This window comes from Atractosteus spatula, chromosome 23 (assembly GCF_055471065.1).
Source record: "Atractosteus spatula isolate fAtrSpa1 chromosome 23, fAtrSpa1.hap1, whole genome shotgun sequence".
In the NCBI taxonomy this organism is placed as follows: Eukaryota; Metazoa; Chordata; class Actinopteri; order Semionotiformes; family Lepisosteidae; genus Atractosteus; species Atractosteus spatula.
In genome coordinates this window covers 16,683,968-16,709,999 of record NC_142728.1, presented here as the reverse complement: position 1 = coordinate 16,709,999, position 26,032 = coordinate 16,683,968, and the positions used below count along the sequence as shown (strand labels likewise).

Below are 26,032 nucleotides of genomic sequence, written 5' to 3'. Positions count from 1 at the left end.
GCCAGGACAGTACGTATTAGCTACCGTACCGCAGCGCAGACACAGCAAGGCCACGCGTGTCTTCTACCGATTAAACACACGTTTTCCACCGAGATTACCGGTAAAAAAAAACAAACATTCTGAGCTATTCATTTGGAAAAGCGTCGCCATGAGAGTCGGAGAGACAATTGTCATTTTTGTGTTTGTTTCACTTGACGCTCAATGTCTTTCGTGGAGAGTTCATTTAATAACTTGTCCCATATAGTCCAGGAAACCAAGGATTGTTGTAAGTCTGCCCTGCTTGTATTCACCAATGCAATTCACGGTCCCGAAGCGCAGAGCCCAATTCCACTGCTGTATAATCACTATACAGGCAGACGCGCTCAGATCTCCCGCAGAAATCCTAACTTACTGCACAGAGTTAGCGCACACAGTGCGGGCTTGAAACCCGCGGCCGCTCAGCCCAGTTCACAGCCCGACCTATCTGCTCCACCACAGAATGCTCCTTAATTATTTAATTGGGGATGAGCAGGATCAATATAACAATTAAGGAGCTGGCGGTGTTACAGCGCGGCGATGGAGCGGTCAGGAAGCCGAGCAGCCCCGCCATAGTCTGTTCCCGAGCAGGCGGAAGAAAGCAGGGCTCTTTTTTTTTTGATGATGATGGTGGGATTAATTATCTAAAATTAGAGAGAGAGGAGGAAATAAAGCTGTTAATTGGAATACACTTTGAAAGTCAATCAGACATAGTTCTGCAAATGCGCGAACACAAGACGGTACACTGAGAATTAGCAAACGCTGCGCCGATTCACAGACCACGGTGCATGAATTGATTCCAAAGCCCTGCAGGCTGCCTACCCTGACACATTGTTACAAGGGGAATTAACATTTGATAATTAAATAGCAAATAATCAGATATGCATGGAATAAAACTTCCTTTGGGAAAATCCTGTTGTTGGGGATAGAGGAACGCAACATTTTTTTTTCCTCTTCCTCGTAAGAAAACGCAACACTCCCAACCAGACGATGCGCCAGTGTTTCAGAGCTGCGAAACGCGGTGATGTTAATGATGTTTTCATTTGGTCAAGCCGTAAATAGCTTGGAGAGGGGTCCACATTTTCACCTTTTTGATTCCCGAATTTCAAGGCTTGCTGAAACACGGAAGGTGAAAGGGGTGAGCTCTCCTGACGTCGAGGACAGCGACAGTAATGCTTGTCGTTTGCACTGCAGAGACTCGAGACTTTTCTCTCCGGCCACAGCAGGCGAGGGAGGGCATCTCCGACCCCTGCGGGAGCTGCGCGGCTCCAGTATTCTGCTGTAAATGGAATATTTACATTAAGGGCCCTGGACCAATTCCTGACGCCACTGAGGAGATCCTGCTGAAGGACAGGGTTCCTGTCTTTTCTGCCATTTTTTTTTTCTAGAGGTCAAAAAACTCCTTGTTCAGTCGAAGTGGCGTTTGATTTACACGAGTCTTTATATACAACGCATGGCGGATGAATAGGCCCCTGAAACACTTTGCAATCAACCACATCACAAGATTTATAGGGGCCAGTATGCTTAAAATATTAGGAATTTATATTGATTCAACTGTTTAAGCCATTGATTAAATGCTGTGGCATGATGTTTCGACCATATATTAGTCATTTTGTGTGTTTACAGTGTAACCGTGGCCTGAGAAAGAATAATGCATTTGCCTTTCTGTGTATTTGTCACATCTCACGGACAGGGACAATACAGGGGCCAGATTTTATTGCTGCATCAAAGCAAGTTTATATTTTATCACCCCTCCACCACACACACACACACACACACACACACTTCCAGCTCAGGACAATTGTGTGTTGTTTGTTTCTTAATTGATTGACGGTGTTACTAATTTAGTAACATGTTTCAAAGCAAGCGGAGTAAAACAATTTAAAATTTCAGAGCTAAGGTATGGGGGCGAGCAGCACTAGGGAAAAGCAAAGTCACTTAATATTGCATTCAGCGCCTTATACTTTTAATGAGGCTGGCAACCGAGATTACCAGAGGAATTAAAAAAAGACGCTGCACCACTTTCACTGGTGATTTAAGAACGCGGCATTTCACAGCGAAAAATAAAAAGCAACACATGAAGATACATTTAAAAATATATGTATAACGAGGAAGAAATTTCAGATCAAAGGAAGCCATACAGTACAGGCACTGACAAAGAAACAAAGCAGTGCAATCAATTCCTTTTAATGCAATTTCATGACACTGAATATGGAGTTCTTACTGTATAGATAAATTGGTTATGTCCACGGTTGTGCAGTATTTCTATTAGGCTTTATTCTGCCTTAATTAAATTTCCCGGTTGGGCTCTTTAATTGAGCCCTGTTCCCTAATGACAGAAGAGTGAGGACTTTAGAAGAAAAAAAAAAGATTTGCTGATAGAAAAGCCTTTGATTTTTCCCGGTGTTTGTAAAAAGCATGTCATTTTAAATCAGTCCCCAAGCTGTTCATCCAGAAAAACGGCCTTAAACCAGCAACTCAAAAGAATTGCATTTTGGCAATGGCCTCTCCTTTTTTCCCCAGTTATGGTTAAACCCTCACCCGTGCACGGTTCTGATCGGTGTGAGGGGGTGTAAGTTAGTCACTAAGGTACACTGGTACCCTGGGCAACTAATCATGTGTCTTCTTCCCCAAATATTTTACCTTATTAGCTTCTAATCCTTGCACAAGACCGTTTATTTTTAGATGCTCATAATCCTCAGGGTGAACAAATTGTTAAGGCATCATGAATGCCCTGTGCTATGAAGCTCAAAGCGTACACAGTGCAGAACTTAGTCATGTGAAGTTGATCTCTGTTGCCAGAAGACACTTGGCGCTTAGTGTTTGCTGAACAAAACATAGGATGTCAATACATAAAATGCTCCAAAGTGCATTAACTGGTATAAAGCGTTGTACATTTTTTAAATTAAATTGCTTCCTCCTTTGTGCACATTTCAGAATCTTTATCAGGAGAGAGCAATTTAAGCAATCCGTCATCACTCTCTCTGTTTTGAAAAGCAAACGTTTCTAGCATTGCCATCTTCTAAAAGGGCTTTTAATTATGAAGACAAAGGGGCAGTCAGAAAGTCTTTACCTCCAAAGAGCCATTAGCATCTTTTTTTTTTTCAAAGGGCAAATAACTCACACTGGCCACACTAAAGCCATTTAGTCATGAAAACAGTATTCTCACGATATAGCCATTAGTTCCTCTGTGAGCTCTAGTTGAGGAATAATGTTGCTAAAAGCTGTGCTCAAGTGTTCCAGTCAGCTGATATGTCCTTTAACCCTTTCGTTGTGGCTTCATGCCCTGAATGCTTTTTCAGTAAAGGCTGAAGGATGAGTCATTGTATTAAATATAAAAAATAAGAGCAATATTGGTTATAATAATGATCTGTTTACTTCACTGTAATATGAAACAAGCCTCTGTTTTGCATCAGCCTTCTTCCAGATTAGGGTTCAGTGGACAGTTTTTTCTTTAATCACAGTGTTCTTTTTTTTTTGCTTGAGATTATGAGGGCTCTGTGCAGCAGCCCTTTTTGTAAAAATGAGGCGGTTTACTCAAAGCAAACACAGCCTCTTCCGGGGGCAGCGTGGGGTTCTCGCCCCGCTATTACACAGGTTCGCTCAGACACAATAAAAATCTTAGCCGGGCCGGGGAAGATGGCAGAAACGGAGCAGCGCTGCTGTACAGCAAAACAAGTATTCTGCCAGCTGTTCCAACTGTTGCAATTGCAAGGAAGCAGAAGAGAAAGGGAGTGATTTAGCGAGCTGTGTGGTTTCGCTCCTTCTTATTCACTTGACCTTGAAGTATCAGCTCAGCACACTCTTGAGTTCAGCGGATGGGAGTCCCAGGACTACTGCATTTATCATTGAAATACTGAGCTGTCAAGTCGCACTGCATACCTGTCAAGGAGGGCTCATAGGTACTGCGAGAGCTGCTGTCCTCTGGTGCAGTGCATGATTCTTCATTGCGCTAGACTGCAGGCCTGCTCCCAGCCACTTCTAGACACCTCTCGGCACAAGGCACTTCCTATGCAACACCTTCCTCCTCCTCTTCCTCCTCTGTGGCCTAAAGGCTTTAAAATCTCGATGGCATTGCTGGTTTTAAGACCACCGCGGGATTTTAAGCGTTCAAGCCAGTTATTATTTAAGGATTTTTAGTTCATTGGCAATTGAGACAACCCCCCTTTTTTTTATGACTGTGTGCACTTTGCTCCGGTGGTTAACGGGTTTGGAAGCCGAGCCCTGCCATGGGGGACGAGCGCCAGGAAAAAGAAAAGGAGGAGCTGAAGAGTGAACTCATGGGCTGCGATGCACATCGCCGGGCCAGTGACATTCACGTGATTTAATATGTTTCATGACACCAGTTACAATGTTACATATTTTTGGTTGCAAGCATATTTTACACATATATAAACTTTCAATTTTATATCATGGAGTAATTATAACAATCATATTCTTTCTAGAGCTGGATCCAGCTAATGATCCTATCTACAGTGCCCAGAATCAAATTGTTTTAAAAGAACAAAGGTCCCTGGGACGAACTAGTTTTTCTACAGGAATAAATATATGGTGTAAACATATATAATGCGTTTTGATAACAGCTGTGATCTACCTCTAATTACGATTCCTACTGTAGTTCTTTAAAATAGTTTCCTTTTTTTGTGCTGTTACGTTTCATGTCCTTTCCTTACCTCTGTGACTGTTTCCACAAGTAAAATGGTTTCAATCTGAGATGAAAAACATCTGATGAGAACAGTGTGCTGCTGTGGTTTCATAAGAAGGACGGAGTTCTTCATTTTTCACACTGAATATGTATTTCATATAAATAAGATATATGGAGAGTAATTACTTTATTCTTCGAATGTTGTGCATGCTTTAAAATACCGTATTTTATCCATCCTACTGTTTTCCAACTGCTTTATCCAGCACAGGGTCTCAGGGAAGCCTGAATATATCCCAGCAAGCGATGAGCAATAGGCAGGACGCACTCTGCACAGGGTGCCAGTCCATCGCAGGGCACACGCAAACACACACACTCCAATTTCCAGCTGAAGGTGATTAACCGACCAGTATGTCTTTGGTACCATCTTTTTGACAAGATGTGTGGTTTGCTTTTCTTTCCTTTCTGGTCAGTGGCTGTAGATGCCATGTTTTAAAATAAAGGGGATAAAAAAAAACGATGTCTATGGACTGTGGGAGGAAACTGGAGCACCTGGAGGAAACCCACCTGAACACGGGGAGAACATGCAGACTCCACACCGACAGCCCCCCAGGTCCAGAATGAACTCGGGGCCCCAGCGCCGTGAGGCAGCAATACAGACCACTGTGCCGCCCAGTACTGTAGTTATTTTGTCGTTTTATATTTTTATGTGTTCCTAGGTGGATGGATTGAAATGTGACGTAGCTTAAACAAAAATCAAACAATTCCACGTTTTCCTGCTCATCTCACACACCCTGTGAGCAGTTAGCCGTCACCAGGCTCATGTCACCTGACACACCCCGTTGACAAGGGCCTCCAGCTGCAGGACGATCTGAAGACGATGCTCTGACGACCGCAGAGAAGGGCCTGCAATTTTCCTCCCACCCCAGATCTTCGAAAACATTGCAGTGTCGAAGTAATCGTGACCGTCTGCCAGAATTTATCGAGAAGATATTCCCCTCGTTGTTTATTTGTCGAAATATAAATATGGTCATAAAAAATGCCAATAACTGTTATTCTATTTCTATTACTAATAATGTTAATGATGAGCAGGAAGAGGAGGTTTGCGCCCTGTCTGTGGGGCTGGTACTATACTGACCAGCAACCCTGCAGGCGAAAAAAAACACTTTTTCATCAATGAAGTGTCATTCCTCACGCTAGCCCCGCCCCCCCCAGCGCGGTGCTTCGGGGCTAGCCAAGTCCCGCCCCCACTCCCGCCTTCCACGTTCACTACGCTGGCCTGCCGTTCGCTCACGCCGGTGCCAATCGTTCCTCCTTCGCCTCCCATTGGCCGGCTCCAACGTCAACGAGCGCCTCTGACGCTTTCCATTCGGCTCGACGGGCAGAGCCCTTCCACTTCCGCTGTCAAGGTAAACCAGTGAGAGCTGCAGATGGAGTCTATAGAGGAAATAGGTTTTCATGGAGTTTATTAAACCTGCTGGCAGCAGAACTGTTACAGGGGTGAAAACAAACCGTTTGTAGCCGGGGATATGCGAAGCTGATACCGCGTCTCCCTGCTATCTCTCCCTCTCTTGGAAAAGGCATGCGTTACGGTACGTTGAAATCAATGTTATTAAGATGTAACCCCATTTCTATCGTGGGCAAGGCCTACAGGACCATCTCTCCGCTGTGCGCTGTCCACACGGCGACAGTAGTAAATATAGCCTCGCGGCACAGGGGGCTCTGTCGGGAAACGGGGGCGGTTTTGCACCGCACGTCCGTGTCGGCCCCCGGGACGAGCGAGTGTGCCCCGTGTGTCCAGGGGCTGGCGGGGACCGCTGCCGTCTGTGGGGTGTCAGCCTGCTGTCCGGGACTGGCGACCCGGGCCAGAGCGTGACTTCACTCGGCTGCCTTGCCCTGGTCTCCTGCCGAACCCGTTCGCCACCGGGGGGGGCCCTGACACGGCCGTGTGCGTTTTATTGCATGATTATAATTTGTCCCCCTCCCCTCCCCTCCAGGCTGCTGTTCCTCTTACGCAGCCTGTGCTCCGGGCTGTGACTCGGACTCGGGGCTCGGTGAAGCCCGGAGCACCAGCCCCTCTTCCCACCCAAAAGATACCAGCCGGCACCCGTCTCTCCAACGGGCGCTTCTGCTGTTTTGTTTTCTGTCGTCGACTCCCTTGTGTCCGGCGCGGTGCAGCTCCCGGGGGCCTGTTGAGCTGGGAGGGGGGGGGTCCCACCTCCACCTCCACCTCCACCCCCCCAAAACACGGGAGAGCCCGCTCCCAGCCTTCGCTGTCGCTCCGGAGAAATGCCGAAGTCATTCATTCATGACAGCACCCTACGGTCCGCAATACAACAACAACAACAACAAAATAATAGCGTGCAGCTTCCTAACGCCGTGAAAGAGTGAGAAGCCCCGTTTTAGCGAGAGCCTGCTGACTGATACGTGAGCTGGTCCCGGGGGGGAGAGCGGCCGGGCTTCCGGGGAGAGACCCCGGGTGTGACCGTGCGAGGAGGTGTACTCGGACACCTGGCTCTGCGTGCTCTCCTTACTGAGTGAGTGACCCTGTGTTACCTGCCTCCAGGGAAACAAACACACACACACACACACACACCTTTTGTTGGGAAAGCTCAGACCTCCTCTGTTTCCTTCAGAAAGAAAAGCCTGTGTTTGGGGACTCTGCAGTCCTTATTTCAGCTCATACCTGGCAGCCGGCAGCTGGATGTAGAGGACCACTGTGGGGGGCACGATTGCTGGCAATGCAGCCTCTGCAAGAGAGGGTCCTGTGATGTTGTGTCCTTCCACGAGCACAGGGGCCAGTCGCTGAAGGCCAGTGAGGAGAAGGTGTTCATCTGCGTTGTCCGTCTTGCGCGCTGCTCGGGAAGTTCAGGAAGCTGAGAAAACGTGCTGGCAGTACGTCTCGCCGCCGTCGGAGCTGGAGGGCCTGTGCCTGTGGCTGTGCTTGTGTTTTTGCTGCCTCGCTGTGCTGGGTCTCCGGGTTTTAATTGCAGGCCCGGGGTGCTGTCCGCGTGGGTTTCCTCCCACAGTCCGGAGACCGGCCGGCGGGTTCGCTGGTTTCTGGGGAAGCTGGGCCTGGCGCGAGGGTGTGTGCGTGTCTGCGCCTGTGTGGGCCCCTCTGCAGGGAGTCCCTCCTGGTGCCCGTTGTAGGCTCTGGCTCTGCCACGGCCCTGTGATGGGAGAGGCAGTCAGGAGATGGGTGTACAGATGTTCTCTCACTTCTTGAGCTGAGCTGATTATTTGCCGAGTTGCTCAGTGGCCCCATTCCCCTCTCCAAGCCTTTTACATTTGAAGTCTCGAAACGGCGCCGCCCTGCTGTTCAGAGCCGAGACACTGATTCACTCAGCACAGCGCCGCCCTGCTGTTCAGAGCCGAGACACTGATTCTCTCGGCACAGCGCCGCCCTGCTGTTCAGAGCCGAGACACTGATTCACTCGGCACAGCGCCGCCCTGCTGTTCAGAGCCGAGACACTGATTCACTCGGCACAGCGCCGCCCTGCTGTTCAGAGCCGAGACACTGATTCACTCGGCACAGCGCCGCCCTGCTGTTCAGAGCCGAGACACTGATTCTCTCGGCACAGCGCCGCCCTGCTGTTCAGAGCCGAGACACTGATTCACTCGGCACAGCGCCGCCCTGCTGTTCAGAGCCGAGACACTGATTCACTCGGCACAGCGCCGCCCTGCTGTTCAGAGCCGAGACACTGATTCACTCGGCACAGCGCCGCCCTGCTGTTCAGAGCCGAGACACTGATTCTCTCGGCACAGCGCCGCCCTGCTGTTCAGAGCCGAGACACTGATTCACTCGGCACAGCGCCGCCCTGCTGTTCAGAGCCGAGACACTGATTCACTCGGCACAGCGCCGCCCTGCTGTTCAGAGCCGAGACACTGATTCACTCGGCACAGCGCCGCCCTGCTGTTCAGAGCCGAGACACTGATTCTCTCGGCACAGCGCCGCCCTGCTGTTCAGAGCCGAGACACTGATTCACTCGGCACAGCGCCGCCCTGCTGTTTACAGAGAATAAAGATATCCCACAACCGGTGTTGGCTTGCCGTAAGGCGTTTTGAATGGTCAGATTGAAAATGAGAGTGAAAACAAACAGCAGAATTATATTCCTGTCTCCAGGTTGCACTGGAAAAGGTGAAGTCTGTCGCTCCCTACACTACTGGTTCGTCTGGGTTAAACTTGTGTGCTGGTTCTGTTCCAGACTGTCATTACCGGTGTGTTACCAGGACCCCCCAGACGGGGGCGCTGCCCAGAGTGGGCAGGCTTTCCTGGGCCTTGTTGTGGAGCAGCGTCCCTGGTGGCTGACCAGGCCTGGGGAGGTGTTGTAATTGTGTGGAAAGAGCGGAGTGGCTCTCGTTTGGACCGGAGGCGTACGGATTCACTGGGAAGAACCAGGAGCACGACGCTGTGAGAATGCAGGCGTGGCTCTCGGAGAGCATGCCGGCGGGCGTCCTCCGAGTCTGCGGGCGCAGCAGCTGCCCCTCGGCGTGCCCGGAAGCAGAGGTCCAGTGGGCAGCGTGTCGATCGGGGTTCTGGCACTCCCAGCTTGCGGAATTATTCTGTGTCCTGCCCGGACAGCCCCGTTCGGAGGAGGGGACAGAATTATTCCGCACGTCTCTCTGACCCCCCCCCCCCAAGCTGACCCCCCCACGCGTGTGTGAGTGAAGCAGAGTCGTTTGGGGCCCCGAGGTCCGGCTTTCATTGGGAACCGCGCCTCAGGAGCGAGTGCGCCCCCGCTGCCTCTGGAGCCGCGTGGAGATGAAATCCTGGATCCGAGAGGGAGTCAGGCGGCGCGGCTCAAAGTTTCTCCCCTTTCCCCACATCACTAGTAATCAAGTGAAGTCTTTTGAAGGCAGCTCCACCTGTCAGGCACATCCATACCGTTCTGGAATGTAAAAAGACGACGCTTTGTCATCTGTTTAAATTGATATTGTACTTTTCGCAGTGACAGCTAAAAAGACCCACAGGTGCCATAGAGAGCAGTGACTGTGTTGTCATATTTCATTTAGGCATCCCTCTGCAAAGCCGTAATTACCTAATTAGCTTGTTAATTAGCAGATTAGCATTTCTCTATACTGATAGAATGCTTTGCCGAGGCACGATGGCTGGAATTTATGTTTCAGGATGAGACGTTTCACGTGCATGTGGTCTTTATGACCCTCTCTTGTGACAGCACCCCCTGGGGGTCCGGCAGGGGTATATTGAGCACCAAAAAAAACATGTAATGAGCTGGTTTTTGTCTTTATTCCTTTCTATATCTCATTTACTGTTTACTAGCAGGATTGAATTAGCTGTGTCTTTTGTGTACGGCTTATAGGCGTTTGTGTACCAAGCCGTTGCTGATGAGCCGGGTTGGGTTTCTTGGTGTGATTTTCAGCGTGGAGCTCCTGGTGCTGTCTGTGGCATCGGGAGTGTGACGACGCAGCTGTGGGCTCTAACCGGCCGGTCCTGGTCCAGTCGCGTCGCTTGGCGTCGACCTGAGAGGGCGTGTGGAGGGCCACGCTTCGTGCCGTCGCTTTGTACTAGATTTTCTGTCGGGGGGGGGGGGTCTCAGGGCACACTGAGGCCAAAGGTCACCGTGTCGCCTGGCCTAGAGGAGATGAGAGTAGTTAGAGCACCGGCGTGGGCTTGGTTACCCTGGTAACAAGAACACGCCCCCAGGTAACTTCCTGTTAGCGGCCGTAATGCGCCGAATCTTTAACCAGAGGGCTCCCTATGTGGAAGTGCGTTTGAAACGGAGGGCCCAGACTCGCAGGGCGATGGCAGTGGCGGGGAACACGCCGATACCCCGGCAGGACGAGGTCCCGCCATCCGTTGGCTTCTGACCACCCAACGGGCCACATGGGCCTCACAGCTCCTCCCGTCTGGGACCTGCCTTCTGCTCCTTTCTGTTGTCCTCGCTTCCTTTCTTCAGCTGCCCATTTCTTCAGGCGTGTGCGTGTGCGTGTGCGTGTGCGTGTGCGTGTGCACGGGGAAACAGCAGGCTGTGCGGTGTCCAGCGGTGGGGGCCGAGCCCACCTCGCTCCCGGTGTCCCCTCTGCGTGCTCTTCTGCTGCTGACGAGGAGGTAGTGAGTGGCAGCCTCTCCCGGTTCCTAACTGAGTTACAGCCCGTGTGTTTATGTACTTATCGATTGATTTGCTGCTGCTGCTGCGCGTGGTCATCTGCCATGACGCAGAAATAACATATGAGGAGAAGGAAGAGAGGTGACACAGCCTGGATTCCTTCCGGTTCCTGGGCTTCTGTCTCCCTGTGTCGGAGTGCAGTGGGGCTAAATCACATGGCAGACTGTGCAGGACCTACTCTTGGTCCACTGATATGCGTTTGCCGTTAAGGAAACCTGAGGACCTCGGCGTCTTTTCTATATTTCCGTCGCTGCGAGTTAGAGTTTGTAAGAATGTTTTCTTTTTGTTTTCAGTATGGCTTTCTGGCCAGCCTTACTGCTTTGCTGTGAGGGGTTTGTGTTGCTTCCGTGGAGCAGACAGCTGGGATGTTGCGAATCGCCAGCAGGGTCGTTGGGTGTTGGGGCCGAGCTAGAACTGTGCAGTTCGGTGTGGCGGCTGGTCGTCACTGAATGGCCTTTCCTCATGACTTCCAGAGCCGTCTTCCGCCGCCTTGGCCTGCTTAAAGCAGTTTGCGTTCCTGAGGTAGAAAGAGCAGGACTCTTTAGCCCAGCACTTAACTGTGGGGGGCTGCAGCGGTGGGGGGGGGGGGGTGGTCTGTCTGCTCCCCTCTTTCTTGGTCTTCATACCTGCGTCCCCGACCCCGGAGAGCCGCCTTGCGCAACTGCACTCCGCGCAAAAGTGAAAACGGAAAGTCCTGCCTCTGCTGTTACAAGTTGTTAACTCCCTCGGCAGTCATTAACTCATTTCAAGTCCAATAACAGTGTGGGAGGTAAATTAGCAAACCGTTAACAGTGTTATAAACACACAATTAGCATGCCGACATTTATATGACACATTGATGGGGCGGCAGTAATTTCCACTTGGGAGTTTGCAGCCCCTTTAGAACCTGTCAGCCTTCCGTGTGGTTTGAGCAGGTTCCCGTGGCACAGCGACACGCTGGGTTGATTTAACGGGGCCCCAGAAATTTGAGATGCCCCCCTTTCCAGCCCCCGGACCGTAGCTCAAGAAAAGGGGAGCTGTCAGTGCTGAAGGGTTTTTCGGAGAGCAGTGATCAAGGCAGAGGGGAGCTGGCAAAACTGGCAGAGCCCGTCTATGGATTACTGCAAACACCTGGGAAGTCGTCCTCCTGCAGTCGCAGGAACTTGTTTGAAACGCATGTCCTGGGGAGGTCGGAAAGCCAGGCCGGAGCTTAAGCGGGCAGAACAGGCTGTCCATCGCTGTCATCGGGGTGTGAAGGACACTGAGGCACTAGGAGGCGAGGGGGGCATGTCAGAGAAACCTCAATTTCCCATTTCCGGCTTTGCAGGGATCGGTTGTTATAGAGCTAACCGAGTTGTGGTGGCCAGGTATCCGGTTGTCATACTTCTGCTTTCATGATTCGTTTTGCGCATTTCCAGAGTAGAGCCTTTCCTTATTCATTTTTCTTGGGTTTCCAACACGACATGTAAAGCCACAGCCCAGCTGAACAATAGCGGGTTTTAATATCGCTCAAAGCTAAAAGCCGTGCTTTGAGCTGGGGGGGGGGGTGGTCCACGATGCTTCCCTCCGTACTTCAGCCTGGCAGCTGGAACAGTGATCTTCCGGTAGCCCCTGCCCTGCACTGCCCTGCTGGGGTTCGGTCCCGCTCGCTCGGGGCTCCCAGCGTGCACCCTGCTAGTCCCCAGGCAGCGCCACCCCGCCAGACCCCCTCCTCGCCATCTGGGCTCCCGCCAGGGTGTCTCATCTGCCCCCCCCTGCCCTTCTCTCCCGGCCGTGCAGGCGAGCACACATGGTACAGCGAGGAGAGGAGACAGTAACCGGGAGGGGAGGAAAGAGCCGCCGACGCCACAGAACCCACAGCCGCCGCAGCAGCAGCAGCTGATCCCTCGAGCGCGCGAGAGAGCCAGCGAGGAGGCTCGGCGAGAGCATGGCCTTCCTCGACAACCCCGCCATCATCCTGGCGCACATCCGGCAGTCGCACGTGACCAGCGACGACACGGGCATGTGCGAGATGGTGCTGATCGACCACGACGTGGACCTGGAGAAGTGCCAGCCGGCGGCCGCGCCCGGGGGCGGTGATGGTGGCGGCGGCGGCAGCAGCACGGGCTCGTTGCCGGGCGACGGCGGCGGGGAGGCCCAGGGCTGCGGCCTCTCCCAGTCCGTCGACATCACCTCCAGCTGGGACTTCGGGATCCGGCGGCGGTCGAACACAGGTAACCCCCCCCCTCCCTCCGCGCCCCTCCCCAGTCCAGGGGAGCGACCCGCAAGAGGCCGAGGCTGACTGGTTGACAACGGCACAGGATGAGCGGCCATGTTGCCGCATCGGTCTTCTTCAGTGTTGTTTAAACGCCGAAGGAGAAAGGAACTCAAATCCGTCTCTTGTCTCCCAGTCACTTGCCGTTGCGCTGCAGTAGTCGTAGGAGGCTTCTTTCCTGGAGTTGCATCAGTGTGCTGTGGGTGCATGACCTCTGCTTCTGGGTGCCTGTTGTTCTGGCATGTCTTGATGTCGGTGACTGGCTCCGCACGTGTGGGTACGAGTCCAGAATCAGGCGTGGGCAGGTGATTGCGAGCGACGCCCGGAACGGCCTTTGCCGGAGGGCACTTGTTTGCGTTGTTTTTCCTTTTTCCGATGAATCACGAACGAACCCTTTCACTCATAGAAACAGCTGCGCGTGCCTGGAGCGCTGCCGGAATGGGCCTGAAAAGTAACCAAACCTTCACGGCCAGAGCTCAAATCGCCTCGTTCCGCAGACCCGTTCAGAAGCGCAGAAGCGACTCGGTAGAGAGCTCTCCCGAGGAGAGTGCGGAGCTCGTTGGCAGCTCTGAGGAGTCGGTCCGGTCCGGTGGCGGACGCAGCCTCTGGGAGCGGGCGAGGGCCGCTACCGCTCCTAGCCCCGCGTGTTCATGAGTGGAAGGGAGCGGGCGCGTGCAGGCCTTCAGGAAGCATCGCCGCCAGGTCCTGTAAACCAATATCTTCTCTGACCGTGTTCTGCAGCTCCCCATCCCCACACACCCCCCTCTGTCGACCTGGGACCCGGGCGGGTCAGAACTCCTGGACAGCGGACTGCTCCCCTGTGGGCCTGGACGGCCAAATTATTCTGTGTTTGGAGCCAAAAGAAAGTAAAAGCTAAATTCCTCAGCTTCCAGCCGGGTGGCAGTGCGGGCTTCTTGCCTAGTGCCCAGTGGTCTTCTGTGGGTTTCGCTCTTGCGCTGTCGATGACGTTCTTTCTTGTGAAAGGAAAAAAAAATGGGGGGGAGACGTGAGCAGCAGAGGCTGTCTGAGCGCTGCCGACAGTGATGTCTGTCTCTCCAGGACGTCCAGACAGAGGCGAAAGATCAGCCAGTAAGCTTGAGGGGAAGGTGTCAGGTACGCTGACGCGATACGCCTCCGTCATCCGGAACGTCCGGCTGAGACTCGCGCCCGGACCGCCCTCCCTCCTTCGCATCTCCGCTCAGACACTGTGCACAGCTCTCGGCCTCGCTGGCAGTGCGATACAGCAAGCCCTGCATTCACTCGGTTAGCTTTAGCATCGGCACAGACCACCCCTGTCGTTTCTGTCTTGCTAAGCACTAGCTCTCGCAAACATTGTTTTGCTAAGGGCTTGCTTTGACAAAGGCGTTTTACTTCCAAATAACATCATTGATCTGCCAGGTGTCTGGCGGATCTTCCTGATGCCCTTGTATGGAATATCTGTCCTAATGTGTCTGTATAACGTGTGTGCATATATATATATACACTGTAGGGCACCACAGTGGCTCAGTGGGTTCAGTTCTGGACCTGGGCGCTGTCTGTGTTCTCGGGAGTTTCCTCCCTCAACCTAAAGGCATGCTGGTAGGTAGGTTGATTGGCTTCTGGGAAAACTGGCCGTGGTGTGTGTTTGTGTTCCTGCATGTCCTGGGATGGGCTGCTGTCCCGTCCAGGGTGTATCCCACCTTGCGCCTGTTGTTTGCCGGGATAGGCTCCAGCTCCATGGCTATTCGGTATTAATAATAATAATAATTAATAATTGCTTACACTTATATAGTGCTTTTCTGGACACTCCACTCAAAGCGCTTTACAGGTAATGGGGACTCCCCTCCACCACCACCAGTGTGCAGCCCCACCTGGATGATGCGACGGCAGCCATAGTGCGCCAGAACGCTCCCCACACATCAGCTCTCAGTGGAGAGGAGAGCAGAGTGATGGAGCCAGTTCAGAGATGGTGATTATATTAGGAGGCCATGATTGGTTAGGGCCAATGGGAAATTTGGCCAGGATTGGATAAAGTGGTTTGAAGGATGGATGTATACTGTATGTCTACATATGTATATACATTTAACATTGTCTAATGCGGCCCCTTTTGTAATCTAGAAGGGAAACGAGTGAGGGGGCAGCGGTTAGCAGATTAAAACATTGCATTTCTGCTTTGCCTCTGTTCTTTCCTTTCAAACACTCCCATTTTTTAAAGAACTTCTTTGCCAATCAATAACATTTTCCCCACAAGACTGTTGCGTGAATAATGTATTCCGTGCACAGGTCATCGCGGTGCGCACCTAAATCACGGCGTGCGATTCACCCTCAGCTCAGGTGCTGTGGAGTGGTCCTATTGACATAATGCCAGATATGACACCATAATTCAGCAAAGCACGATGGTCATTTGATAAATGGCGCCATAAATTGTTGACAAAACAATTTGTGATGCATTATGTTACTGATAGGTTGTACTCCTTATCAAATCAAGTAATCTGGCAGTGCTGTCAATTAATCACACTTCTCATTGGTGTGTGATTTTGGGCTCCCGGATAACAGGAACACCCCAGGTCAAAGGGCACACACCTGCCTTGTGCGCTGGGGAGCCCTGCGCTATGTCAAAGAGGCAAGGTGGGGGAGCCCAGGCCGCTTCAGGGACGCAGAGCCCCGGTCCGTTAAAGAAATGGGCGTCTGCCAAACGCGTTGAGTTTGGGGAGGGCTTCAGGCCCTGGGCGTGACCGGCTCCGCCCTCCGCGCGGGAGGGACCCCTCTCGGGAATCACAGAGCTGCAGCTGGGCAAGGCTCACCACCACTTCCTGGGATGTGGCCTGTTTGTTTTTTACTAGGTATTAACCTCGCCTTGCTTGCAGAAGCCGGCGGACAGGGTTCAGGACTCCAGTGCAAACTGCTGCATGTGCAGCTCAGCAGCGTCTTGACGTTACGATACTGCGTCCTCAGTCAGTCACCATCGTCCTCAGCGCACAAGCCGGCCATCAGCTGTCCGTCTGGACAATGCTGGTGTGTGTCTTTTCCGGAGACCGTGGCACATGGCTAAGCAGACTTTTTTTTTGTGCTAGTCGCTGGCTAAACGGTTCGTGTGTCTGAGTTTGCGGCCGGTGTGAGGGTGTACGTTTTGATTTTGAACATTAAATTGTATTGATTTCTAGCGGTCATTGACACTGTCGCAGCACGATGACCGAAACGGACCAAGTCACTGCAGATTAATAGCAAAGGTTAAAAAATAAATGAATGATTTTCTTTCAGATACAGTCAAATGAGGGAAATAGAAGTATATCCTGTGGACAAAAGAACATCTACGTGAATTATCTAGACCTTGATATTTTTAAAATAGATATATTCGTACTTGAAGTCTTTCCTTATCTCCGTGATCCCTCCGGGAAAGATTAGTGTTTCCTCCCTTTATTTAGGAGTGTTTGTCCCATAACTTGTTTTTTTTTTCCCGGGACGTTGAAATCCATTTGGGTCGCCTGTACATTAGCATTTCACAAAGAACATGAATAATGATTCATGCATCAAAACTCCTATTCATCACCGAGAGGTTTGCATTTTATTATTCTCCCCCGTGTTAATATTGTTTTTATGGTATCTTAAAATGGTTTATGATTCTTTAATGGGAATTATAAATTACTCTTCACAAAGAAGCATGTATATTAAAATTGGGGAAAGAGAGTGAGATGTATATAGGGGACGGCATTTTCTGTGTATTTTACACTGCAAGCCTCTGTACAGGAAGCGGATCACTGCTGTTGTGAATATTGCCCTAAGTATGTGTACAGGTATGTTCTACAGGGTATGCATGTATAAGCATTGGTACAGAAACCTGCGTTTGGGGTTGCATGTTAAATTAGTTACATCTTTAAATGGAAACATCAGTGGATTTTATTTCTGTTGTAGTAGATTATAAATCAAATGCTAAACTGATGCACGATGGCCCTGAGCTTGCGATCACTTTTTTTTCCCCGGCAGTCGCTCACAGAGATGACTGCAATCCCTCCCTGGCGGGCCTGCCTCCGGACGGGCCGCGTTCCGTACCGCGGCCTAGATTCCCCGGAGGACGGCACATCCTTGTTTTATTCAGGTGGAGCCGCCGCGCGTCCTGCTTCCGGGCTCTGGTCCACGGACGCGGACCAGCCTGCTCCTCCCTCGCCGCCCTGCGCCTCCCGGTCGGGGGGCTCGGCGACCTTCGGTGTGCCGAGACTCCTGACGGGGTATTCGACCGTCAAGCCGAGCAGGGGAGGCCGATGGGCCTTCCGGGGGTCGCGCGTCCGGATGCTTCCCGCGCTTCCCGACACGTTGTTGTTATCCGGAGCGGCAGTCCCAATGTGACGGACAAACGGGACGCGTCCCTGCGATGAGCTGGCGTTGGGGTGTGGTGCGATGCCTGGTGCCGTTTTCTCACCCGAACCTTTTCATTTCCTTTACAGCTCAGAGGCTCGAAAGGCTCAGGAAGGAACGGCAGAACCAGATCAAATGCAAAAACGTTCAGTGGAAAGAAAGGAGCTCATCTCACTCGGGTACGGGATTTTTGTTTTTCCCCGCAGGGCATTTACTTTATGTCTGCCTTCTAGTGGAGTTAGGAAACAGGTTTTGTTCAGCCAGTCACAAGTCTCCAGTCTTGTGCGAGAGGCCTTTTATCCACTCCTACAAAATAATTAAAACATCTCCTTTCAGCTGTTAAAAAAGAACCCCCTATATTTGCATCAACAGGAGCTTCATCCATGGTTAGTGCTGGTGAAAGTGTGCAGCGATGATGAGATAATTGAGTGGTTTTAAGGTGACCGACTCTTCCGAAGAGGATTTCCTCTTTGTCCAGCTGGCAGAGACCTTCTGTGGGTTAGAAAAGGGGAGCAGTAAGGCCAGTGGGCTTGTGCTGATCTTCAGAGGCCTGGCGTTGCACGCTGTCGTCTTGTTTCCCACACAAGTGTGGGTGCAGAGTATTCGCACAGCTCTTATTTTTCTTAGAAACCGATTTGGCATAGGTGACACCTTTTCATGAGTGGATTTCACGATGAGGACTTGGGTCCCAGGTGCTGGGGGTGATCAGGTGGTGGTGTTCCGATTTGATTCTGATTTTTTTTCCTCTCCCGTCCGTCCGCCCGTTCCCCCGCCTCCCGTCTCAGACCTGGGCTCCCTGTTCGAGAGGAAGGATTTCAAAGACAGGCCGCGGAGCGGTGGGAAGCAGTCGGCCCTGTCCCTGCGGCTGGAGCAGTGCCCGCAGCAGCTCAACAACCCTTTCAACGAGTACTCCAAGTTCGACGGCAAGGTGGGTCGCACGCGCGTGCTGGCGGGCGCGGGGGGCGCGGAGGAGCCCCGCCCTTGCACTGCCCCCCCCCCCATTTCCATCGGCGCCCGCTGCAGACCGGCACTTCTCATTAGGCAGAATGATCAGACGCCCTCTAATGCACTAATTAGTATCCTGCCAAACAGGCCTGGAGATTTATTAACGGAGCTGGCTGAGCCGCCAGAAGTCTTGCGTGAGCGTGCGGCCGTTCAGCCGGGCAACCTTGGAGAGGAAGTGTGCAGCTCGAGGGGGTTGCGGCAGGTATTCTGCGTGGATCAATTAAAAACTGGATTTTTTCCCCTGAGAGGGGGAAGTACTGGATGCTCCCAGCCTGAGCCCCGGCCAGGAGAGACCTGCACTCTCCCTGAAAGCTCTCGTGCAGCGTGATTCGTTGCCAAACGGTATCATTATTATTATTTTTTTATGTGTAGCGAATTAGGGAAAATTGCTGATTTGAGAGCTTTGCGTGTCTCCTGTGAGCGCGGCTGTAAAGCGCGGTAATTAAGCCCAGCTGTCACTCTCCGGTGGAGAGGAGAGGCAGGCTGTGCCGGCGTGGAGCGGGGAGAGAGATGATGATCTGTACGTATTGACATCTGGAAACCTTGCCTTAAAATCCTCTTACAAACATCATTTCCCAGCCACTGTGCACGTGCACTCCTGAACAAGTGTGTGCCTCAGGAGATTGCTTTAAGAAATGCACACTTTAACGTGTTAACACATAACATAAGTGTCTGTCACGGAAGAAGAGCACTCTTACGGACAGGATGCGTTACACTGGAGAACAGCTCCAGTATAAATGGGTACATTTCTTCTGGTTGGGGTACAGTATGGCTATGTTCAAGAACTGGAGGCCCAGAGCAGATTCTAACTGTGGAGCGGTTTGCACACAGTAATGACTACAGCAGGACAGACTCACAGCAAATTAATTTCCCCTGTGCACAGAGTCCAGTCTGAGTCCAGGCCTAGAGAGGACACACTGCAGTATGCATAGAGTTTGCTCCTGGTCCCCGGTTCCTGAACATAGCCATACTGTACCATAACCAGAAGAAATGTACCTGATCATACTGGAGCTATGGAGCTCTCCAGTGTAAAATATAAAATATTTTCAACATCCTAGGATTTTTAATCCAAATTCAACAACTTCCTTTACGGTTCACCCACAAAGCATAATCAAGAAACTGAAAGTAATCTGAAATCTGCTGCAACTCAGCCTGGGCTGTAGATAGCTACAGATAGACGTACGTATGTCTGAAATCATTTTCAGTAATGGTACAGTATTTTGCAATCTTAAAATAAAACTGATTTTATTTAAGTGGTGATCAAAAGAAAAAGTCTGAGACCTCCGACCAATCCGTCCGGCAGGGCTGTGTATGTTTGGATTGTAACGCTGTTTTAATTACATTCCCGGCCGGAGTTTTCACTGCTGTGTGCTCTGTGGTCTTTCAGGGATTTTTGTCCCCCGGAAGAAAATGCGGAAAGATTCGCAGAGACGACCTTTTCCTTTTCCCAGTGAAAGGGAGGATAATCGGGGAGGTTTAGAAATGGCAGCATGCAGTGGAAAAATAACGAGGGTTCTGTCTGAGTTCAACATGGACGGGGCAAGTGATATAGGGCAGGCAGCGGATTAGTCTTGAACTGATGACCTGACCTCACACATGCGATTTCACCGCTGAGACTCGGCTCCCTGTAATCTACCTGCTGTGTCTCGTGTCTGTGAGCAGTCAGACGCTTCTGTCGTGCCCCCTCGGGACACTCGTGCTGTCCGGTAGGGTGAGACAAGCAAAGGTGCTGGATCTCACAGGCACTTTCCCGCCTCACAGGGGTCAGGGGGTATCGGTATCTGCGGCTTGCCATGGAGAGGTCACAGGTCACACAGGGTTCACCTTTCACCTTTCACCCCTCACCCCTCCAATGGGTGGTCAGTCTGGGTCAAGTGTTGAGATTTTAGCTGGACCCTCTTAACCGGTGGAATCGACAGACTTGAGTTATTTCTGCAGCGCCTGTGTAAAAATGTTTTTAAATGCCTGAAGGCCATGTTTTTTTAATTAAAGGAAATAAGCATGAAGGCCGTTGTAAGTTTTAGGATTATGAGCCAACATTTTTTTTCCTAATCGTTACTTACATCTGCGTTTTGTTGCCTGTTCTCAGTCTTTTTATTTTTTTATTTTCTGGACCTCAGTTATTCATGATACAGAAATATGTAAATGATTAGTTCTGCAGAACCGTACCTTCCTGTTGTCTGAATAAGCAGAAACAATTTTGTTTGAATTGCTTACCTAATTTTAGGGTGTTTAAAAACCTGGAAGTTGTTCATACTTTCTATGAACTGCTCAAGAATAATTCGTTCTTTGTTCAGAATTCATGAAACATGCAGGATTGGGCAAGGCGTTCATGATGAGAAAGGAATTTCACCAATACACCACCTAAAGGATTAGTCCTTTGTGAGTTAGATCCACAAAACTGAACTTAAGACAGTGGTTCATAAGTGCATACAAAGACATGAGTTACTCTCCAGAAGGTAATGTTTTTGGTGGGATATAACTTGTTTATTCAGTAGTTAGCATGACAGAGATTTGTCTTCAAAACATTAGGCTGATTTAATAGTTAACCGAAAGGGTCCTTAATGAAAAAGGAGAGCAAAAGACAAGTAGCTTCTACTATGCATCTAGTTGGCTGTCTTGGCCTAAAGGGTTAGAAATACATTGATGTCTGCTGCCAAGAAAACTGTGACATGTAACAGATTTTTGTGTGTTTTTCCAGTTCTCAGTAGCTCAGGCACAGTTGTAATGAGCAGGCTGTAATAGGACTGGCTGTTTGAAAGGTTGGGGGGGAGGGGGCGAGGGGACTTATTGAGTGCTAATTGCTTAGTTGTTAATTTTCATAAGTGTTGAAAGAAGCAGTTCCTTAAATTAAACTTTGTTTTAAAATGTTGTCTGGGGAAATATTGAGCTATATCAGACCTGCAGTCAAAATTAATATGAATGCAGTGGCAATTAACACTTACTGGATAATCGCTTTCAGCAGCATTTTGGGATGCTGCATGCCTTAACTCTGCTTCCTGCATATGGAGGCTGTTCGTGGCAGCGTAATTACTTGATATGAGGATGAATGTGTTGGAACCATGTGCGTCTTCAGAACATCTTTTATGGGAGCCGGAATAATTGAAGATGCTTTTTCCATCTGTGGAATTTCCGGCTGCACTTTGTCATGGATGCGCATTCCTTAGAAAGCACAGCGAGCTTTCATAATGAGCTTATTATTATTATTATTATTGCCCTTATCCATATTGTTTGCTGCTGTTGTTTTTGTTAATCAAGTAGCGTTTAAAGCTGTGAGTTGTACAGAATGTAGGAGATATCTCCGTGGCAGTTTCAGGTACTCCGATGATATTTCTGTTTAGAAAACATGGATGCCTAAAAGGTGGTCGTCCATTTTTTCTCCCCCCGATGCCTGTGAATCGCAGCCCCTGCTTCGAGAGCTCGCCGAAATCGGAAGGACAAAAGCTGTGGCGCTGCTCTGCCTGCTCCAGGAGCACCGGTGCGACACCCCCCCGCCCTGCCCCCCTGTCTCTCCCTCCTGGAGACCGCGGTGGGGGGGGGGGGGTGCTCTCTGGCTTTGGCAGGGGGAAAGAGGGGCTCCCTGCTCTCCGCTTGCACCTCCCTTCCCTTACTCTGCGGGACGCTGATGTGTCGCCCCGTCGCGGCCCGGGGAGCTGAAGGAGCCTGAGCCTGCCGGAGGAGGCCAGGTGTCGGGACGAGAGCCCGGGGTGAGAACGGGGGATATGACCGCAGCAGACCTGAGGCTCTGCAGTCGTGAGGCAGCTCGGTTATTGTGGGGAGCGGTAGCCAGACTCGCAGCAGCAGTTCCCCTTTCTTGTGCACGGCTCTGCAAGGCGTTGTGTGATTTAGGGAAAAGAGCAGAGTACAAAAAGTAGTGAGCCGAATAAATGTCATGATGAATTATTCCTGCTTTTGAAAGAATTTGTTGGAAAGTACAAAGGTCGGCTGGCTGTACAGCTCTGGGTGATACTGCGTTTTTAAAACGCGGCGACCTGTCAGCTGAATCTAAGCAAATGTTTTTCTTTTTGCTGCGGAATTCTTTATATTATCAGGGTTCAAATGGAAGTCAATTCAGCATCCAATGAGTTTTATAGACTGAAAAGGCTGGAGATCACTGTAAACTTTCATAAACACCCACTTAAAAATCGATGGCTTTTTATGTATTTATCTGTCCGTTTAATGAGGGAATCCTCTTCAAAGTGTTTCCTGTACAAATGTATTCTTGCCGTCTCAGAAGAGGCCTCTTCCAGATATGGGAATGGGGGCAGCTCTCTGAAAGCGTCCTTCTACGGCGAGCTGGAAGTTCAGAGATGACAGTGTAATGTAGTTTTGTCCTGTAGGTTTTTAGCTGCAATTCATTTTAATTGTATGTATGAAGTTAAGGAGTATTAGTGTCAGATAAAGATTCATCGCTCTGGTTTGATATAAGGCTGGGCTAATGGGAAGCAGGCATGTCTTCCGGCAGATGTTTACAGAAGGCTCAGTTGTTTTTGACAGCAGTTAAAAAGTACAGTTGTGGTAATCAAATTGTGGTGCGCCAAGTCAGATACGAGGGCCAGATCGAATTAAACTGGGGTTTAAGATTTATGTAGGTAGCAGCTAGTGGTACAACAGACTTTCACTGTTTTATTTGTGCTCTGCGTTTTACCAACTCTGGGGTGTGAAACCTGCTGTTTTGAGTTTAATTGGGTTTCGGGTTTCTTTGGGCTGAAAATTGGCCCTGAAATTGCACGTAATCGTGTCTTTAGAGCACGGTTCTATTATTAGCGCTTGTGTGTTCTTACAGGGGCAGGTCTGTCTCACCAGTCCGGGTTTCAGTTCCAAATAGGGCTGCGACATACTACAAGTGTACATGACCACAAGGGCCAAACTGGATCAGCGCTTCCCATTCTGTCACCTAAAACCTTTCTACCTTGTTGGGTACTGTAGCATTCTTGAAATTGAATTTGTGAATTCACGCAGCCTATATTGGCATTACATTGCATTTTGCTCCTATCTTAAAACGCACATTTTTCCTGTTAATTTAAAAAAGGCTGCCGCTGTGGACATGCAGCTGCAGAAGGTAAAGAGGCTTTGCTGTCATTCTTTCCTGTCTGTTTCGTTTTAAAGTGTATCATCATTATCACGAAGCTTCAGGCTCTGTGTCTTGGCTCGGGACTCCCGCTGTAAAAGAAAAGGCAGAGAATTTCAGGAAAGATGAAAGGCTAATTCAGGTCTGGTCTGGTTCTCTGACAATGAGGTGGTTGTAAAAAGTTGATTTTGCAAAAAAAAAAAATCATTAAGGCCCTTTCTGGGTGATTGCAGTTCTAAAAAGAATGGAACCGATAACAAGAGAACATGTGACACGCTGCTCAATTGTTTAAAAATAATGCCCATCATATCCAATTTTGATACGGATAGAAAAATGATTGTGGGAAATGAATGTGATCTTCAAAGGCAGGTTTCTTTAGAAGGAGAAACGGATATTATCTCTGCAAAGGGAGACAGCATAAATAGGTCTGTTGACCATGAATAATTTTTGTCAATTTTGCTACTCCGGCATATCCTTCATTAAGCGTTCAGCATTAAATTAAACTAGAACCAGTTTCCAATAGTAATTAACTTGAGTATATCGGGAGGCCATTATTCACATTAAAGTAACCTTTTAATAGCTCAGCCTTTAACTCGACTGCAGGTAATGACTTTAAAGAGCGCTTATTAAAAGAGAAATGGTAATGAGCTTTAATAAAGCAGAACAACTTTGAAATTAAGAACCATTTTCTGTGGAAAAGGATGTAGGGGTCTGACTCTTGCTATTCCATTAATGGGCCTAATAATTCTTTATCAAGTCTCTTATGTGTACATGAAGTTAACATTAACAGTGATTGAGAACAGATAATTGTGAAAGGAAAATGAATTCTGCCACGTTCAGAGAGAGAGAATCTCTGCTTGAAAAAAGGAGAGAGCTCCACTAAATACAACGAAGGTGGGATTTAATAACACAATCCGAGTGATCTGCAGCACCAAAGTATATTATTTGAATTTCGGGAAATGGCTGGCAGAACTGCTGAATAGCTGCAATAAAGGGAGCAGCTGGCTTTGAGCTGGCGGAGGGTTGCAGGGCTCTCAGGTACTTCTGCAGGAGCAGAGCGAGATGGGAATGAGAGAACAGGTGTAATGCGTGGATTTCTAATGTGGAGCTGATCCCTGTTCAATTCGTGGGTCTTTCCAGACATTTTCTTTTTATCCCAAGTCTTGACACGTTAAACTAAAATGATTGTTTTCGGTGAATTCGTTGAGTGGTCAGCCTGACAGCTACAGCAGGGACTTAACTCCCTAAAGACTTGCCGGTATGCCTGAGCATTGAGTCACTGCGTATGATAACACAAGTGTCAATTTTAAAAAATGCATGTTTTCGACTGGGGGAAAAAAAAAGGACAGAACAGTCAAGTGTCAGTGTATATGTCCAACCCCCTTCACCTCGTGTTTCCGGCCCAGCCTCCAGGTGCCGACCGCAAACCCGCGTTTCTCAGAAAATCACTCTGGAAACATCAGAATGTGAAATAACTTGAGGGAAAGATTCCCGACATCCATATTCAGGAAAACGATCCTTTACTCTTATTTGTTTCAAGAATGCATTAATTAATGCACGTGCAAGTGGCGTATGATGCTTGAGCGAAGCTTTTTAAAACCGCGTTGTAAATGCGCGGAAGCAGGTTTTAAAATGATTGCTCCGCTAAAAGGCACCGGCGTTAGCCGAGGCGTGTGTTATTTATGTGTTCGCCTTTTCTCCCGACCCAAAGTGTGCGAAATGATCTCGCAAACCGTGCCGTGTTTAAATCTCTCTATCTCCGACCACAGCAAGGCGCCAGTGCAGTCTCCCCATTCTTCCTGCGGTTCAGATCGGCTCGCCCACAGCGCTGCTCTTCTGATCATGAAGATCATGATTTCCCTCTGTGTTAAGTAAAACCCCAAACGTGCTTTGCAGCGTGCTGCTTCAAATTGGGCCTCCTGGGCTTCCTGAACCCCAGCGATGTTCCCATCGCGAGCGGTTCCTGCGCTAGGCCCTCTCCCAGAGCCGCACCCACCGATCTGCTCACACCAGCTGCTGGGAGGGGCACCAGCCCGTCCCGACGCCTGTAGATGGGTTTGCGGTCTTGCAAGGCACTACAAGCCTCTTTTTAATATCCAGCTGTCTTACTTCTGTGGTTTGCAGGGCTGGTGCAGTGATCTGGAGGGCCGTGAGCTGTCGGTGTGCTTGTACGCGTGTGAGTGTGTGGAGACGCACACGAACTGCGTGGCTGGCCGCCCTGGCCCTCTAATTTGCCTGTCCTTTGGCAGTGAATGCGCTGAAGGAAACGGGTAATTTTCCTCAAGGAGCTGGCAGTGACAGAATTAAAGATGAAGGTACCCCCTGAAAAGCCAGTTCATTACAAATTAACAGTGGTCCTAGCAAAACAGCGGGCTAAAGGCGTGTCAAGTGGCTCTGTGGATAAAGAGCCCAGCATTTCAAACTGTCACTTCCAGGAGCTGCAGCCGCTCTTGGAACAAATTAATCACACATTGTCAGTGCAAAAGTTGCATCAAATTAACACGTCGGTCTCAAGTGTGTCCATCCGTTGGAGAATTTACCTGCTTATTACTGGAACCCGGCAGCACTCTCTTTAATGCACAGATACAATTAAGCGGCGCCCAGGA

At 49.9% G+C, this 26,032-nt stretch overlaps 1 protein-coding gene across 2 annotated transcripts in view; it reads left to right on the top strand.

The window, feature by feature from the left end:
* Nucleotides 1-6,049: 6,049 nt before the first annotated feature.
* Nucleotides 6,050-26,032, top strand: part of mapkap1 (MAPK associated protein 1) — a 93,354-nt gene continuing 73,371 nt past the window's right edge. Inside the window, exons 1-5 of one of the 2 annotated variants that reach the window (XM_088940366.1) lie at nucleotides 6,050-6,249; nucleotides 12,544-12,977; nucleotides 14,078-14,131; nucleotides 17,440-17,529; nucleotides 18,136-18,278. In XM_088940366.1, coding sequence (XP_088796492.1) covers nucleotides 12,692-12,977; nucleotides 14,078-14,131; nucleotides 17,440-17,529; nucleotides 18,136-18,278 — 573 coding nt within the window. In that variant the 5' untranslated portion in view covers nucleotides 6,050-6,249; nucleotides 12,544-12,691. The remainder of the gene's footprint in view (nucleotides 6,250-12,543; nucleotides 12,978-14,077; nucleotides 14,132-17,439; nucleotides 17,530-18,135; nucleotides 18,279-26,032) is intronic. The other variant, XM_088940367.1, reaches the window with a different exon arrangement.